General features: G+C 43.3%; 1 protein-coding gene across 1 annotated transcript in view; it reads left to right on the top strand.

Moving 5' to 3' along the window:
* The window catches only part of aqr (aquarius intron-binding spliceosomal factor), a 108,038-nt gene that overhangs the window by 58,696 nt on the left and 32,184 nt on the right, over positions 1-17,158 (top strand). The window contains exons 28-30 of the mRNA XM_056295785.1: positions 5,072-5,209; positions 5,348-5,419; positions 10,378-10,565. Of these exons, the coding sequence (XP_056151760.1) occupies positions 5,072-5,209; positions 5,348-5,419; positions 10,378-10,565 (398 nt within the window). The remainder of the gene's footprint in view (positions 1-5,071; positions 5,210-5,347; positions 5,420-10,377; positions 10,566-17,158) is intronic.

The raw sequence follows: 17,158 nt of genomic DNA on the forward strand, positions 1-17,158 counted from the left end.
TGCGTCGCGCGCAGTCTCCAGCGTTCTGTCACAGTATCTCTGCAGAACAGTGTGTTTGACAATGTCCTGGCCAAATGTAGAAAAGTTGTGGGCCACTTTAAACACAGTCCAGCAAGTGCTGCAGAATTAGAACAACAACAAATTGAACATGGACAAAAGAAGGAGTCGCTTATACAAGACATTCCAACCAGATGGAATTCGACTCTGGACATGATAAAAAGCGTCCACAGAAACGAACAGCCACTGAGGGATGTCCTCACCACACACAACACCAAGATCGCCATGCCAACTACAGCTGAAATGGACAAACTACAGAGGTTGGAAACGCTACTGGAGCCCTGCAGGTATATTTCACATTATATATTTCTCACTGTCCTGTCTGAGTGTGTGCGAGAGAGAAATAGTGTCTGTATGTGTGTGTGTAAATATAGCATGAATATGTAGAGTACATTTTAGTAAGTGAATGCAATACATTTGGACTGAAATGGGTTTGATTTTTTTTTTTTTTTTTTGCAGGTATGTGACTGAACTTCTGGGAGGAGAAAAGTATGTTTCATGCTCTGTGGTTCTACCTGCTTTTTGCCATCTCTCTCAGGTGATGGAGAGCTCAAATGATGACCCTGCCTACGTGGTCAAATTCAAGTCTACATTCAGAACAGACATGGAGACACGCAAGGAAAATGCCAACATTGCATATCTGAAGATTGCTACTGCATTGGACCCGAGATTCAAGGACCTCAAGTGTATACCCAGAGCTGGGAGGGGTGAGGGGTGGGCCTCAGTCACCAACTTACTCAAGGTTGTTGCAGAGAAACCTGTGAAAGCAACAACATCTGAGCCACCAAAGAAAAAGTTAGCCCTATTGGCTGCTTCATCAGAGTCTGATTCTGAACAGGAGGAAGACTCAGTTGAGAACTGTGTGCGTCAATACAGAGCGGAGCCCACCATCAGTACAGAGGCCTGTCTATTAGAGTGGTGGTCCAGACATGCAGGCTCACACAGCAGGCTGGCCTCCATTGCACAGAAGTACTTGGCCACACCTGCAACATCCGTACCCTGTGAAAGGTTGTTTTCTCTTGCTGGTCATATTGTACAGAAGTAGAGAGTTTCTTTATCATCTGAAAATGTAAATGACATTGTGTGTCTTAGCAACTGGCTTGGTGAAGAGGAGTAAGAAAATGTAAATTCGGAGGAATGGATAAATGCAGTTGTGGCAGACTGGGGGGAGGGAGTGGGTGAGGCGTGGGCTGGGTCCAGGTGAGAGTCGAGTCAGCGGACTGATTCTCCCCTGGGCCCAGGTTCATATAGCACCTTATTTGTTAATGTTTGGAAATCAAATGTTATTGCACTCTTGTTCATATAGCAGTACTTTTAAAATAAAAGTGTGCAATACACTACTTTTGAATTCATTATTGATTTTTGCGCATAACTATGCGATTAATCGCAGAAAATATGCGATTAATCACGATCACAAAATTTTAGCCGTTGCCCAGCACTAATATATATATGGATTTATAGTTATAGATTATATATACGGGTACCCTTTTTTTTTTTTTTTTTTTTTTTACAATTCAGTTATATATTAGAATTTGGAATATTCATTGCTAGCCCTAACACACACGGACCCACAGAGCCCGCTCTCAGTGACAATGGAGAAGAGAGAACTAAGCATTCAAAAGTCTGGTTATCCTTCACTAGGGTCAATGTTGACAATGCTCGTTGCCACAAGTGCAAAAAGTCGTTTTGCAAGTAAGGGCGGAAACACAAGCAATCTTTCGAAACATCAAGCGAAAGTGCATCAAATACAGGCGGAAATATGCAGTTTTCGACGCCTAGCTTGTAGTTAATCTCTCATTGCCCCATCCACCTCAGGTATATTATGTATGCTAGCAGCCTAGAGCCCACACGGAGTTAACTATAAATCATACAGCGTCTGGGTAGCATCATGGTCTATTCCGTTGCTAACATGGGGATTGCCGGTTCGAATCCCCGTGTTACCTCCGGCTTAGTCGGGCATCCCTACAGACACAATTGGCTGTGTCTGCGAGTGGGAAGCCGGATGTGGGTATGCGTCCTGGTCGCTGCACTAGCGCCTTCTCTGGTCGGTTGGGGCACCTGTTCGGAGGGAGGGGGAACTGGGGGGAATAGCGTGATCCTCCCATGCGCTATGTCCCCCTGGCGAAACTCCTCACTGTCAGGTGAAAAGAAGCGGCTGGCGACTCCACATGTATCAGAGGAGGCATGTGGTAGTCTGCAGCCCTCTCCGGCTCGGCAGAGGGGGTGGAGCAGCGACTGGGCCAGCTTGGAAAATAGGGTAATTGGCCAAGTACAATTGAGGAGAAAGGGGGGGGGGACTAAATTATACAAACATGGGTTAATGATTAAAAGTAATACTCTGTCCAGACATGAGAAAATAAAGCAATGTTAGTTTTGTTCTTAATTTGTTTTTGTTTTTTTCCTCTTAAAAAACTAACAAAAATAACCGATAAGAGTACTGTTCAAGTACCGGAGCGATAAGCAGTTTCGATAAGAGTAGTGGTACCATTAAAATCTTAATGATACTCACCTCTTGACTAGAGTTTGTACATTAACACACATAGTGAGATAGGGAGAGAAGCTGCATCAGCAGTTATTAGTGTCACTCAGAGACCATTAGCCCATCACAGACCATTAGCCAGCTGTGTTTCCAGGTGTAGTTTGTTCCCTCCGCAACATGTGACTCTGCGCGCAGCCCCCCCCCCCCCCCCCCCATTGCACCACCTTCCCGTTCCCAGCAAAGTGACAGGTTGACTCAGATCGGCACTGATTGGCTAGACACTGCCTGTCTCCCTCTGGATGTTGGATGTTGCAATGCACAAGTAACCCTTTTGCCATGTTTGCATCTCTCAGGCTTCCAGTCAACAGCTGTCTCTTTTTGCTTCACTCATCACACTGAATTATTCTGTGAGAAAGTTGTGCTCATGCTCTTTGTTTTTCAGACAAAATATGTGGAGCTTTAATTTGCCAGAAGGATAAGCTATAGCTAATAGCAAGACAGATTAATAAGGGTCGTTACCTTTCATCACTTTCGCACCCATTCTGTCTCTCTCTCTCTCTCTCTCTCTCTCTCTCTCTCTCGCTCTTCGCACCCATTCTGTCATTCTGTCTCTCTCTCTCTCTCTCTCTCTCTCTCTCTCTCTCTCTCTCTCTCTCTCTCTCTCTCTCTCTCTCTCTCTCTCTCTCGCCCTTTCTGATGCTTATACACACATACACACACTTGAAGTTGTATTATCATCTCTCCCTGGACCAGCCAATATTTCTATAGAGATAACAATAACATTGCAGATTCATGGGGATGGCATGAAGGCCTCCAAAAAGCAATAAAGAAGTTATTGGCTTAAGGTAATATCCCAACACGTGTGTTGACCTTGATTTATCTGGCCTGCCCCTGCATCACTGGCCCAGACACAACACCTCCCCCAGCTCCCTTGGCCTCAACCCAAGCTGCAGTAAAGTCAAAACACTTATTACAAGACTTTTCTATCTTTGGGACATGAGGCGGACTGAGCAAAATGGCACTGGATTTTCCTGTTTGTCAATATTTTTTTAAGCTAAAGGTAGTTTTGAGCTGGAGCTGCGATTTTTCATGAGGACAAACTGACAGATGAATAGACAGGGACACAGTGTTCATCCTCTCTACCCCTACAGAAAGCCCCCATATCAAATTTCCTTTTCAGCAGTGCCACTCTTACCACAGGTTTGACTGTTGTTGTTTTATACCTCTCGGTTTGTCTCCTTCCTTTCCTTCACTCCGAGCGAGTCGGTGAATCCCCACCGGCTTGATTTCACCCTTCAACCGCTCTGGAGCCATGGGGGTTAAATTTAGACCTCATCAATACTGCATGTTTTGATCGGTTTAATATTAATGTTAAAATAGTAACACATCAAATATTTATGTCCTGGTCCCCTCAGAGACTCCTTCCTCCCCAACCCTTCCCTCTCTCTTCCCTGCCCCCTACTCACCCAGTATGGCAACCTGAAAATAGAGCAGGCTGTTTACCCATACTGCCCCTTTCCTCTTCCAACCCCCCGCTGCGAAGCTTTCATAATGCCATGCCATTGGAGCTCTGGAGTCAACTGACTCCTTTCTGGGGTAAAAAACTATGGCTAATCCCACACCACCATATAAGCCATGAAAGAGTATCTGCTCTGAAGTGCTCCTCAAGCTGCTATTGAGCAGTAAATCTACACCCATTGCCTGCTCCCCACGGCATCCCTGACAGATAAGGGGGAGGTTGGAGAAGATTTTGTTGTCCAATAAGAGCAGAAAGCAGAGGGTCTGAGTAATGATTAGAGGAGGTGGAGGCTGTAAAATCTACACTGGTTTCCTAAAAGGGTAGGGTGGTTTGCTTGCCATTATGGTGTTGTCTTTCACAACTGCCTTTTAGTTTGGAGTTTTGGTCTGTCTCTAAGGCTTAAATCAGATGCAGCAATTTTGGGAATTAGTGATAATTGTAATTTGAATGCAAGGTGTCAGTTTAAGGCAATTGTACATGTAATCAAAAGGCAGTGTTAAGGGCTATTCAGCAGCCAGACATCCCTGCTTTACTCTAGCCTCTAGACTTGGTATTATTTTCCTTCACCTTACATGATCATGTTATCCATCATCTTCTACAGAATGGCAAATATAATTATCTGCAAATTGTTTTAGGGACAGCCTTTTCAAACTCCATTAAAGACTTTCTCAAAGTTCCATTCTGCAGGGAATGAGAGCAAAGCCCACGAACACTAGCAATATATGCAAACAAATGACATGGTATAACGCCTAACAATTCTCACCAAATGTTTTAGGGATGTAATTGCATTTTGATTTGTTTTTTTTTGGTTTGTGTCCGCTTGTTTAAGGTGGAGTCAGGTATTTAAACACATAATTCTAATGATTTACTAGACACTCTGCTGACTCAGTTCCTCTATTTTTCTTTTGTTTATGTTGTATATCACATCCCTCCGTTTTGTTTTGTACTCTTGATATTTATTTTAGTAGCTTTTGACTGAACCCATATTATATCCTTCACTCTGTGTTCCCTGACAGGAGTTCAGGGCCTTTGAGCTGCTGAGGAGTGGACTGGACCGCTCCAAGTACCTGCTGGTGAAGGAGGCCAAAATCATTGCTATGACCTGCACTCACGCCGCACTCAAACGCCACGACTTGGTGGAGCTGGGATTCAAGGTGCCCCCCCAAGTGATATCTTACAATTTAGCTCAGCTCAGCTCAGCTCAGCTTAGCTCAGTTTGCAGATGAGCTCTCAGTCATTCAGTAGTTGCTTTCTTTTGAATTGTTGTTTGTTTGGGTTCTTTTTTCCATCAGTATGACAACATCCTAATGGAAGAAGCCGCACAAATTCTGGAGATTGAGACCTTCATCCCTCTGCTGTTACAGGTAAACATTGCCTTAGAATTGACTTGGGTTACCAACATGGGGATGGCCGGTTCGAATCCCTGTGTTACTTCCGGCTTGGTCAGGTGTCCCTACAGACACAATTGGCTGTGTCTACGGGTGGGAAGCCAGATGTAGGTATGTGTCCTGGTTGCTACACAAGCGCCTCCTCTGGTCGGTCGGGGCACCTGTTCGGGGGAGAGGGGAGAATGGGGGGATAGTGTGATCCTCCCATTCTGTCAGGTGAAAAGAAGCGGCTGGCGACTCCAAATGTACCGGAGGAGGCATGTGGTAGTCTGCAGCCCTCCCCGGCTTGGCAGAGGGGGTGGAGCAGTGACCAGGATGGCTCGGAAGACTGGGGTAATTGGCCGGATACAATTGGGGAGAAAAAGGGGAAAAACATTTTTTGTTTAAACAGATAGTTTAATACTAAATACTAACGTTGCTAATGCTAACACTATCCCAAATCACTAGTGACCTAATACTTGACCTAAGGCTCAATTAGAAAGCGCTGCACTGTCAATTTTAAGCAATATGTGCCACTTCAGGCACTTGTTTACAAGTTGCTAATCAGTGATGTAACCTTTTTAAGTGGAGAAACATAGATAAATGACACAGCTATACAGTATTGTAAAGCAGAACTACCCAGCCAGGCATTGATGTGTTGGTTATGTTTTATTCTGAATAAAATGTTTTTTTATTTTTAGATAACTTAGAGAATTTGCAGGAAGATTGTTTTCTAGGCTATTTCTAGGAGGATTGTTAGCGTCTGTGTAAAAATCAATGAATATTTATCTTAATTTCAGATGCTGAACAGACACCAGAAACATTGTAATTACAAAGTTTCACAACTTTGCAGTCTGTGGAGGAATGCCTCTTTTGGCACCATTTTTGTCAACCCATGCAGGTTGAAATGCCTGTTGGCTTCAAAACCGAGGGAAATGTTGATCCCCCGGCTAAACCTTATCTAGGTTTTGACATTTACTCCTTCTACACTAAACTATAATCCTAATGTTTTTACTGAATCAGATCGACTTTGATGTGGAAGGGCCCATGCCTCAAATTCCTAGGAAATTAGTCCCGAGTATAGAACCACAATCTTCCGAGGGATTGGCACAGCAATTTTCTAAGATTGTGTCAAAGTGTAAGAGCCCCACATTCACAAATTGGATGTGTTGTGTTTTACACATAGTGTTAAATACCCAGCTGATGAAAATTCATGTTCTTATTTCAGATAAGTGTACAAATCTTAAGGTGACGGCTTTGTATTCTACCAGCCAAATATTCTCCCTGTCTAGATGCACAGTAATTGGAGTGTGGAGCAGCTGATGTAACAACAATGGCAAACAAAAAATACATACAATGTACAAAAATATGACAAGACATCAGAATAATTTAGTCCAGCCGCGTTTTTTTTTAAGCTCATAATGAATACATGGTCATTGGAAGATGATCCGATGACAAGGTCCAACATAATTCAAATTCAGGGATTTGCTGGGTGTATGTGAAAGAGGGTTGTCTTGGAACAAGCCGGAATGAACTCCGTGTGAAAGAGACTACAGTATGTCTTAACCTCACTATGATCACATCCTCTGCTTTACCTGACTCTGTTAAGTCCACAGTGACAGGCTGTATTGAGAGTAATGGGGCATGTCTTTGGTGCTCAAGGCTAATTGTCCACGATAGTGCTAACGTCTGTTTAGAGCCAAGACCATTAAACGCATCAGCCCAAGCAGTGACCTCATCAGAGCACCCTTCTCTTCCATCTCTTCTCTAAGTGAGCCTCATCTCAGAGTCATTCACCGACTATGTCATAACAATAGTACGCATTCCTCCTCTTCCACTACCATGTCCTTTTCCTCCCATTGAAGCCTTATCTTTGATTGAATCAGGACTCTACTTATGAGAGCTGGAAAATCAGGTTTGTCTTGAGTCAAGCTCCAATTAATCATTGTCTAATTAGCAGCAGCATTTAGCAGTCATGATGGAAGCACTCCGCGCGTCCTTTCTAAGGCAAGGATTTTATGCCCAGCGAAAGATGCTACATTACATGCTCAATATAACAATGTCATACAGATCAGACTTAATGATGGCAATAAAGAGAGTTCATGTAATGTAGTGCTATTATTTGATTAATGTCTCCCATAATTTGTATATTTACTGACAAGAAAAAAAAACAAAACATTAGCTTGCGGTTTCAGCTCCTTATTATTTCCACCAGGCGGTAGCCTGGAGGGGATTTTGCATTATTTGTGTGTGTGTGTGTGTGTGTGTGTGTGTTGGTGCGTGCGCGCGTGCATGCGTGTGCATGTTTGTACGTGTGTGTGTGTCCACAGCTAATCTCGTAAACTACTGGACCCATCAGCCTAAATTTTTTTTTGTGCAGTTATGTCTATGATGACGAACCTCTCGTGATTGTGATGATTAAAAACCTTCGAAAAACGTTTGTTCTCACTATTGCTGCTCGCTCTCTTCATTTACTCTCTAGCTCGCTTGACCAACGCTGCTTTCCGTTGCTGCCTGCTCTGAGTTAACCGTCCACATGCGTGACTCACATCTACGGTTGAGTCAGATTGGGCAGTGGTAGTGTCAAAACCAAAACATTATGTATTTGGGTATGAGTCTTGAAAGTAAACGAGAAGTCGATCATATTTTGCAAGCCAGCAAATCATTCACTGCTGATCTCAGCACAGGAGAACTGGAGGAACACTGGATGAACCAAAAATGATTTGCCTTATTCACCTTGCCACCACGCGGAAGTGCCGTAGTCTCCAATGTTAAAACTGCTATAAAAATATAATTTCAAGAGTAGGATTAATCAGTCACAGCTGGAAATCATCTCAGTAGCTACAATAAAACATTTCCCATGGCTGAGCTGTGTTTTATTACCGTTTATGAACTAGAGCAGGGGTGGGCATCGTGATCCAGAAAGGGCTGGTGTGGGTGCAGGTCTTTGTTCCAACCAAGTATTTACACACCTGATTCTATTCGTCAACCAATAGTCTTTGCTAAGTACCTTGATTTGTAGACTCAGGTGTGTAACTGCTTGGTTCGAACAAAGACCTGTACCCATACCAGCCCTTTCTGGATCATGTTGCCCATCCCTGAACTAGAGGATTGCACTCAGTAGAGTGCAGATCTCCACCAGGTATATGTATCTCCCCTTCTGCGTACATGCACACACGGACAGAAAAACAAGTGTTTTTTCTGCCATTATAAGACTTTTGTGCAGCACTCGTCGAGTGAATAGGAAATTTGGGGGTGGGGGGGGGGGTTGATATGCAGCGTTCAAGCTAAAAACTCTACCCAATAAAAACGTTTTGCCTGACAGTCTGTGAAGCCTCATTGATGGACCCTCGCACGAAAGCGACCAAGTCTAAAATGAAATGATAGTGATCAGGCTGTCATCATTTCAAAGCCCTTATTAAAAGATAGCAAATGTGTTTAACCGTCGTGTTTTTCATGATAAAAAATGAATGAAGGTGAATAGCTGCTCAGCTTATTGACTTTGATTCTAAAGCAATAAAACAATGGTAAGAAAACTTAAAATGTGTTTAACTCTACTGAGTGCACTCCTCTAGTTAAGCCTAATATAGCTGCTGCACTATATACATGCCTTCTCTCTGAGTTGTGGCAGATATGCCATGAGTTCACAGCCCAATTAACACAATGAAAGGACAGAATTTGTGAAACTAAAGCTGGCGATGTGAAAAGCAGATGTTATGTGAAGTGGCGGTTAGAAGGGGAGGATTGTTTGAAATGCAAGGCAGACGGAATGCTTTCATGGTCGACTAAGATGGTCGTGATGAAAAACAAAGAGGAGAGTTGGGTGAAAAGATCAAGTAAGAAGATGGCAAGGAGATGTTGAGGCTTTAATGTAGATACAAAATTCAGAAGCCTTAGTTCAGGCAGCCAGCACAAGTTGCTGTTCCTCTTTTCAGTTGTGTGAAAATCTGAGGTTAGGCTAGTGGTTGGAGAGCAGTCAAGTTGACCTAGCTGTTAGAGAAACCTGTGATGGTGAGCTTCTATATCAAGTATCAGGACCATGGTTCTGCAGATCACCCTGCATTCTGACCTCCTAAAAGGTGGTGTGGGGTCAAAGAAAAATATATTTTCCCAATGGAGTAGTATTAACCTTATTATCCATAACCCATCATAATATGGTAGCTATAAAAACAATGATCATATTTTGATAATGGCGGCACAGTGGTTAGCGCGGTGGCCTCACAGCAAGCAGGTTCTTGGTTCAAGCCCCGGGGTAGTCCAACCTTGGGGATCGTCCTGGGCTGTCCTCTGTGTGGAGTTTGCATGTTCTATCCATGTCTGCATGGGTGTCCTCCGGGTGCGCTGATCCAGACATGTAGGTCAGGTGAATCGGCCATACTAAATTGTCCCTAGGTATGAATGTGTGTGTGTGTGTGTGTGTGTGTGTGTGTGTGCCCTGTGTGATGGCCTGGTGGCCTGTCCAGGGTGTCTCTCTGCCTGCTGCCCAATGACTGCTGGGATAGGCTCCAGCGACCCTGAGAGCAGGGTAAGCGGTTTGGATAATGGATGGATATTTTGATAATTATATGTCATCAACCAAGAAATATGATCAAAAACAAAAATGTGTGATATGTTGAGTGTGGTCCTTGTCCCTACTTAACTGGGGGCAGTTGTGAATCATCAGGTTCTTGAGAATTTGGGACATATTCTTCAGATTGTAACGTCCAACCAAACCTGGACTGTTGTCTCACACTTACCTGAAACATATCTGGGGCAAACTTAACAGTTCACATAGCTGTTATATGGATCAGACCCAAGAACATTCCTTAACAGGACTGTTTCTAACCTCTCGGCACCTCTGCCACCCCTAATCAAATGACAGTGTATTGCTATACATATATGTGGATTCAGGTCTTTATTCTGAACTTTACACATCTCCCTTTCCTCTCCCTCCTCCTCTGTTTCCCTCTCTGTAGAATCCAGAGGATGGCTACAGCAGGCTGAAGCGCTGGATTATGATTGGAGACCACCACCAGCTGCCCCCTGTCATTAAGAACATGGCCTTCCAGAAGTACTCCAACATGGAGCAGTCCCTCTTCACACGTTTTGTGCGCCTCGGAGTGCCCACCGTTGATCTCGACGCACAGGGTCGTGCTCGTGCTAGGTGAGTCATTCTGGTAAAACATAAGAAGAGGGTCTTTCTGGACTGATTGAGATTATATTGACTTTATTTAAAATGCAGCACTCGAGATCAATATCACAATCTCTAGTACTAAAGTACTCCAGGAAGCTAATCCTATATGCATTCATCTTATCCTTTGAGCGCAACATTCTGTCCTAATTTGCTCCAACATGGAAAGACAGCAAAAGGCTCCTGTTACATATATTTTTTCACTCGTAAGTTTGTGTAATGAAATGGCCTACCCTATTTTGCCCTGCTGGATCTTATATGTTATCATGTCAGTGAACATGCAGTTTCATCGTCATCAAATAAACTTAATAAAAACAATGAGTTTTCGAATCACAGATTTTGGTCCAAAGTAGTAGAATGGCCGTCATATTCAGAAACGAACACAATATCCATATCTTTTTACTGATTAATGGACCTACTCCTGCTAGTGTTATCCCCGAATGTTTAATTTGAATGTCTCACTAATGCACACGAAATTCCACTCCTTACTCCATAAGAACAAAGCCACGTATTCCTGAGCTTATTCTGTAATGGCTATCTTTTCTGCAGGGTCTTTGTAAGAGGTACTTATTTGCTAACTGAACATAGATATGCGTAGGTCTTTGTGTAGTTCTTGGCCATTGAAATATTGACTCAGGTATTCTTTGCCTTTGGTGTTCTATGCTATGTACAGTGACATGGTCTTCAATTAAGTAGTTATAGGATTCCTTTTATTTATTACAACAGCTTGTCATCCATTACAAAAGACAACAGGGCTGCAACAGGGCTGTTGTGGTGTGCATGTTTCCTGCTGACTTAACGATTATTTCAACTATGACCCCACCTTTCTTGAGCCACCACTGGCATTGCATCTTCACCTGAATATCACTTATAATTTTCATCAGAATTCACCGTGGATCCTGCTGGAGCTTTGATTTTGATTAGGTTCCTTCTGGTCTTCCATTCATTGTCCCTCAAAATCCGGGCAGACTATTGACCACAGCATGCTAGCTAACCCAGCCATTTTGACGAGCATCAAACTACAAAAACAATCTCACCATCAGGTTATTTAACATCTGCTTGCTAACTATCAAGGGACTTGTACTTTATGATCTACTGAATGATCGTACGTTTGATTTCTTGTGCTTGACTGAGACATGGCAGCAACCCAATGACTTTTCACAGCTTAATCAAGCTATTCCTCTTGGGTTTGTCACAAAGGATTTCACATCATGCATGGACAGAATTGGATTACAGCAATATATTGCTTTTCCTACGCACTCCAAAGGACACAACCTTGATCTGATTTGCTGCTCTGGTGTCTTCTTCTTTTTCTTCTTTCGGCTTGTACCCTGTTTCCCATGGGTCACCACAGTGGATTTGATAGTTTCCATCGGTACCCTGATGGCACAGCACCGATGACAGTCATTAACCCAGGCCTTTGAATGATCCGCTATGGCCTTGTCAATCCACATAATGATTTGGCAAAATTTTATGTCGAATGCCTTTCCTGACACAACCACTAACCATATGGACAGGGGCACAGGTAAAGCGCTGGATGCTATCCCAGTATTCATGGACTTGCGCCCATGCTTGTTGCCATGCCTGTCGATTTGCTGCTCTGGTGTAACGCCTCTTAATTGTAATGCATCTGATTTGCCCATTTCCGACCACAAGTTTGTGTCGTTCAATGTTAACATTAACCAAAAAAAATGTCTTACGTTTCATCTCATTCCATAATATTAAGATTATTGATATATCTGCTCTTTCTAGTGGAATTGATAATTGATAACCTCCCCAGCAAAGACAATTTATCCACCCCAGACAAACTGGTCTCTCATTACAGTGATGGACTTTATAGTCTTTTAAACGGTCTTGCGCCTTTAAAAAACCAGTCTGTTTCCTTTACATTTACCCAATCTGCCCCTTGTTTTATACCTGAATTACACCAGCTTAAAGCAAAAGGCCATCATCTGAAACACCTTTATGCAAAAACTGGCCTAGTTGGTCATAAATCCATGTATGGCAACCACATAACTTCATTATAAGGAAGCTCTTTCCACAGCTAAATCATCCTATTATGCAAATTTAATTAGATCAGATGAAGGGAACACAAGAGCCCTGTTTTCCATGGTAAACAATATTTTATGGCCACCAGACACTCTTGCACCTCACTTATATTCAATTGCTCAATGTAACACCTTCATGATCATTTTTAATGCCAAAATTTAATATATTCACCAGCAATTTACCTCTTCGAACAATACCACATACAGTTCACCTTATTCACCCTTCTATGTTCCCCTCTTGACTTCATTTCTTAAATTTATTTCTGATTTTTCCCTTTTTCTCCCAATTTAGTGGCCAATCACTCACTATCCTAATTCAAACACCCACCCTCATACTGTATGTGTTCGCCAACTGCGTCTCTCTCTGGCTGGCAGTCTCAAAGGAGACGCCTTGCCACTTTTGTGACAAGGCAAATCCAGGCTGAACCACTGCTTTTTCCGACACACACAGAGACGCATTCATGCAGCGAACACAAGCCGACTCCGCTCCCCTCCCGAAGACATCGAGTCCGGCCATAGTCGGATCTGATGAGACCGGGGCGCGAACCTTGGTCCCCAGTGGGCAACTGCATCGACACAAAGACAATGCTTAGACCGCTACACCACAGCGGACCCACCCCTTCTTGTCTTCAATATCTAGTTTTAAACTCCCAACTGTTGCTGAAATATGTTCTCATTCATAAATTCAAATCATCTACCTGCCAGTTAGACCCCCTTCCTACTCATTTAATAAAAGCCTGTCTACCTTCTCTGCCCTCTTTAATAACTGATATCATACATTCCTCCCTTCTGGTCTTGTTCACTCATCTCTCAAAACAACTAGAATAATTCCAATACTCAAGAAACCGGGTGTAGACTCCAACAATTTGAATAATTTTTGCCCAATTTCAAATTTACCATTTCTCTCTGAAATACTTGAAAGAACAATTGCAGTTCAGGTACTCGCTCACTTGACTGACAACAATCTGAACAATTTCAGTCTGGTTTTTGCCCCTTTCACAGTACAGTGACAGCCTCGGTGAAAATCACTAATGATCTGTTGATGGCAGCTGACTCAGGGCTCTAAACCATACTTGTCCTTCTTGATCTGAGTGCAGCCTTTGATACCATCTCACATAACTTTGTCCTAGAGATTAGCTTGGAATCGTTGGCACCTCTCTTGCCTGTTTTAGATCATATCTCTCTGGCCGCACTCAGTTTGTCCAACTTAAACTTTTGAGATCATAATCCTTTCCTGTTATTACTGATGTTCCCCAGGACCCTGTTTTGGGCCCCCTCCTATTTATTATTTACCTTTTACCTCTTTTCAGGAAATTCGGCATTCAATTTCACAGCTATGTGGACGACACCCAGCTCTATCTATCCACCAAGCCTACTTCCTCTCTTCCGCCCACTTCCCTTCCCGACTGCTTGCTAAAAATTAAATCTTGGTTCTCATAAAACCTCCTCAAACTTAGTAGTGATAAAACTGAGGTTCTCCTCGTAGGTGCTAAATCTAATTTGACTAAACCTGATAGTTTTTCTCTTGTCTATTGACAGTCTATGGTTCCTCCTTCCCCTCAGGTTGAGTCTGGCTATCATCTTGGACAGCACATTATCATTTGAAGTGTGCATCAACAATGTTACTCGGTCTAAATATTTCCACCTACGCATTAATCATCTTCACTCATCGCTTACAGCTAACAGCACCACCATTCTCATTGACATCCTGATTACATCCCTTATTGACTACTGCAATTCTATCCTCTTTGGCCTTCCTCTTAAGTGTCTTCATAAACTTCAACTGGTCCAGAATTCAGCTGCCCATATCATTACGAGAACTCCTTCCATAGATCATATCACTCCTATTCTTCAGCACCTGCATTGGCTCCCTGTTAGATACCGTATCAAGTTCAAGATTCTGCACCTGAATAACCTGGCACCTTCATATCTTTCCGAACTCCTTCATATCCGCACACCGTCCTGTACTCTCAGATCTTCTTCTGCCATCCAACTCACTACACCATCTGCCTACTTGACTACCATGGGGTCTAGAGCCTTCAGCCATTCTGCCCACTGCCTCTGAAACTCTCTCCCACAAGACATTTGCATTATGTTCTCTCTTTCCACCTTCAAATCCCATCTCAAAACACACCTTTACAAACTGGCATAGTCAGTCTGATTCCAAATTTAATGGTTACCCCCACATTGAGCTTTGCACAGATGATGATTTTATACCTATCTGTTGTATTAACTTATTGTATACCCCTGTTTTGTTTGATTTTATGGTGTCTGATACTATGCTGCTTGTTTTAACTGTGTTTTGTAAGGTGTCCTTGATTCTACTGACTACTACTACTACTACTTTCGGCTGCTCCCGTTAGGGGTCGCCACAGCGGATCATCCGTTTCCATTTCTTCCTGTCTTCTGCGTCTTCCTCTGTCACACCAGCCACCTGCATGTCTTCCCTCACCACATCCATAAACCTCCTCTTTGGCCTTCCTCTTCTCCTCTTCCCTGGCAGCTCCATATTCAGCATCCTTCTCCCAATATACTCACCATCTCTCCTCCACACATGTCCAAGCCATCTCAATCTTGCCTCTCTTGCTTTGTCTCCAAACCGTCCAACCTGAGCGGTCCCTCTAATATAATCGTTCCTAATCCTGTCCTTCTTCGTTACTCCCAGTGAAAATCTTAGCATCTTCAACTCTGCCACCTCCAGCTCCGCCTCCTGTCTTTTCGTCAGTGCCAATGTCTCCAAACCATATAACATAGCTGGTCTCACAACCATCTTGTAAACTTTCCCTTTAACTCTTGCTGGTACCCTTCTGTCGCAAATCACTCCTGACACACTTCTCCACCCACTCCAACCTGCCTGCACTCTCTTTTTCACCTCTCTACTGCACTCCCCGTTACTTTGGACAGTTGACCCCAAGTATTTAAACTCAGATGTCTTTGTCACCTCCACTCCTTGCATCCTGACCATTCCACTGTCCTCTCTCTCATTCACGCATAGGTATTCCGTCTTGCTCCTACTGACTTTCATTCCTCTTCTCTCTAGTGCATACCTCCACCTCTCCAGGCTCTCCTCAACCTGCACCCTACTCTCACTACAGATCACAATGTCATCCGCGAACATCATCGTCCATGGAGACTCCTGCCTGATCTTGTCCGTCAACCTGTCCATCACCATTGCAAACAAGAAAGGGCTAAGAGCCGATCCTTGATGTAATCCCACCTCCACCTTGAACCCATCCGTCATTCCAACCGCACACCTCACCATTGTCACACTTCCCTCATACGTATCCTGCACCACTCCTACATACTTCTCTGCAACTCCTGACTTCCTCATACAATACCACACCTCCTCTCTCGGTACTCTGTCATAAGCTTTCTCTAAATCTACAAAGACACAGTGCAACTCTTTCTGGCCTTCTCTATACTTCTCAATCAACATTCTCAAAGCAAACATCGCATCTGTGGTGCTCTTTCGTGGCATGAAACCATACTGCTGCTCGCTGATCGTCACCTCTCCTCTTAACCTAGCTTCTATTACTCTTTCCCAAATCTTCATGCTGTGGCTGATCAACTTTATACCTCTGTAGTTGTTACAGTTCTGCACATCGCCCTTGTTCTTGAAAATCGGTACCAGTATGCTTCTTCTCCACTCCTCAGGCATCCTCTCACTTTCCAGGATTGTGTTAAACAATCTAGTTAGAAACTCCACTGCCATCTCTCCTAAACATCTCCATGCCTCCACAGGTATGTCATCAGGACCAACTGCCTTTCCATTCTTCATCCTCTTCATAGCTGCCCTCACTTCCTCCTTGCTAATCCGCTGAAAGAACCTTGAGTCCTTGATTCTACTGAAAGGCACCCATATATAAAATGCATTATTATTATTATTATTATTTCTTTAATGTAAGTGGTTTGTTGACGTCTATCTTTTTCTTGCCCAGCTCATGATATAATTTTTTTGGCATCTTCTTTGAAGATCTTGTTTTGCCAAAAGAACTTGTTCCTGTTGTCGAATCTCCTGAGTCTCTGTGCCTTTGCTTGAATCTGTTGTTTCAGCATCTATTTGACTATTGGTATATCATTCTTCTGTTTGATGTTGAGCTTTCATTCCAGTTGTTTCCTTTTTCTCTCTTTGATGTTGGGAGTTTTTCTCGACTTCACTCAGGAGTGATAGTTGTCTCTGCTGTTTCCTAATCTCCTCAATTTTCTCCTTCCAAACTGGTTGTTTTCTCTTCCGTTTCTGTTGTTGTCTTGGTCTTTTCCTACTGTGTTTGCTATGGCTGAAATGGCCGCATATATGAGCTGATTGATTTCTGTTAGGTTCAACGGTCTTGTCATCTCGCCCTTGATATTTTGGATGGCTTCGTTGGCGAGTCTGATGGCTTCTTTGGAGTGGTGGTCTTTCTTGATTTTTGGGATCATTAGTCGTTCTTCGATAGGAATTTTTTTCAGGGTTTCCCATCTCTGCCGGATGCTTACTGTCATCTCTGCTTCTTTCTCATTGTATTCTTCCTGGACTGC

Source organism: Lampris incognitus, chromosome 16 (assembly GCF_029633865.1).
Source record: "Lampris incognitus isolate fLamInc1 chromosome 16, fLamInc1.hap2, whole genome shotgun sequence".
Taxonomy (NCBI): Eukaryota; Metazoa; Chordata; class Actinopteri; order Lampriformes; family Lampridae; genus Lampris; species Lampris incognitus.